Source organism: Nicotiana tomentosiformis, chromosome 6, assembly GCF_000390325.3.
Source record: "Nicotiana tomentosiformis chromosome 6, ASM39032v3, whole genome shotgun sequence".
In the NCBI taxonomy this organism is placed as follows: Eukaryota; Viridiplantae; Streptophyta; class Magnoliopsida; order Solanales; family Solanaceae; genus Nicotiana; species Nicotiana tomentosiformis.
The window spans coordinates 33,542,238-33,544,420 of NC_090817.1; the positions used below are offsets into that span (position 1 = coordinate 33,542,238).

At 46.9% G+C, this 2,183-nt stretch overlaps 1 protein-coding gene across 1 annotated transcript; it reads left to right on the top strand.

The window, feature by feature from the left end:
* The first annotated feature begins 1,194 nt into the window (after window positions 1–1,194).
* LOC138893768 (uncharacterized) lies at window positions 1,195–1,797 on the top strand. Its single transcript, XM_070178428.1, has one exon. It carries the CDS (start codon window positions 1,195–1,197, stop codon window positions 1,795–1,797), a length of 603 nt encoding a protein of 200 aa, XP_070034529.1.
* The last annotated feature ends 386 nt before the right edge of the window (window positions 1,798–2,183 follow it).

Here is a 2,183-nt window from a genome sequence, read left to right on the forward strand (position 1 = left end):
TATTCATTTCAGTGGTGCATTGTTTGAGGACTCACATGATTTTCTAGACTGTTGCCACGAGGTGCTGCAGAACATGGGTATAGTTGAGACCAATAAGGTCGATTTTGCCGAATTTTAGATGACTGGTTCCACCCTGAGATGGTGGAGAGATTATATGTTGACTAGACCAGCTGCGTCACCTGCACTTACCTAGGATCAGTTCTCACAGTTATTTCTAGAGAAGTTCATCCATGTCTCCCTGAGAGAAGAGTATCACAGGCAGTTTGAGTGACTACAGTAGGGTGGTATGACTGTCACTCAGTACGAGACTCGATTTGTGGATGTAGCTCCCCATGCCACTATCTTGCTTCCTACGGAGAAGGAGCGAGTGGGGAGATTTATTGATGGGCTCACTTATACTATCAGGCTTTAGATGGCAAAGGAGATACGGAGCGATATTTCCTTCCAGACGGCCGTTGATATTGCCAGACGTATCGAGTTGGTTCATGCTCAGGAGAGGCGGTCGGTGTTAGATAAGAGGCCCCCTCATTCTGATAGTTTTAGAGGTGCCTCATCTGGAGGAAGGGGTGCTTTTGGTAGAGGCCATCCTCCCAGTCCATTTCATTCAGCGCTTTAGGCATCCTACAGTGATTCAGGGAGCCGTGATCCTTACGTGCCTCATTCTGGACAGCTAGCCTACGTGCACCACCAGCTCCTATCAGCGCACCTCCGATCCAGAGCTATTAGAGTTGTTATCCAAGTCCTCAGGGGCCAATTCCTTGATCAGTAGTCACAACAGCCGAGGGCTTGTTATACTTATGGTGATCCGAGGCACATTGCTAGATTCTGGCCCAGGTCACAGGGCACCGTGCAGTAGCAGGGCTCTCGTGCCATGATTCCGGCATTGATTTATCCACCGCGTGCTCAGCCAGCTAGAGGGAGGGGTCAGGCAGCCAGAGGTGGAGTCAAGCCATAAGAGGTGGAGGTCAGGCCGTTAGAGGTGGAGGCTAGCCAGCTAGAGGACATCCCATAGGCGTAGTTCAGAGTGGTGGGGCCTACCCCCAATGTTATGCCTTCCCAGCTAGGCCTGAGGTCGATTCATCTGACGCCGTTATCACAGGTATTGTTCTTGTTTTCCATAGATATGCCTCAGTTCTATTTGATCCAAGATCTACTTATTCCTACGTGTCATCCTATTTTGCTTCATATCTGATTATGCCTCGTGGTTCTTTGAGTGCTCCTGTGTATGTGTCCACACCTGTGGGAGATTCTATTGTTGTAGATCGTGTCCATCGCTTATGTGTGGTTACTATTAGGAGTCTTGAGACTAGTGTAGATCTTCTACTTCTTGATATGGTAGACTTTGATGTTATCTTGGGTATGGATTGGTTGTCACCTTATCATGCCATATTGGATTGTCATGCCAAGATGGTGACCTTAGCTATGCTGGGGTTGCCTCGACTAGGGTTGAGAGGGACTCCCGGTCACTCTACCATCAGGGTTATTTACTATGTGAAGGCTCAACATATGGTTGAGAAGGGATGTCTAGCTTATTTGGCCTATGTCCGTGATTCTAGAGCGGAGGTTCCTTCCATGGATTCAGTGCCAGTTGTTCATGAGTTTCCAGAGGTGTTTCCTGCAGATTTTTTGGGGATACCACTCGACAAAGATATTGACTTCTATACTGATTTGGCCCCGGGCACTCAGCCCATTTCTATTCCGCCATACCGCATGGCCCTACCGAAATTGAAAGAGTTGAAGGAGAAACTACAAGATTTGCTTGATAAGGGCTTCATTAGACCTTGTGTCTTGCCTTAGGGTGCACCCGTGTTGTTCATGAAGAAGAAGGATGGGTCGATGAGGATGCGTATAGACTATCGGCAGTAGAACAAAGTCACTATCAAGAACAAGTATCCGTTGCCGAGGATTGATGACTTATTTGATCAGCTTCAGGGTGCTAAAGTGTTTTTGAAGATTGATTTGAGATATGGCTATCATCAGTTGAGGATTAGGACATTTGATGTCTCTAAGATGACTTTTCGAACTCGGTATGGGCATTATGAGTACCTAGTGATGCCATTTGGGTTGACAAATGCCCCGACAGCATTAATGGATTTGATGAACCGTGTGTTCAAGCCCTATTTTAATTCTTTTGTGATTACATTCATTGATGATATCTTGATCTAGTCCTGTAGTCGAGAGGA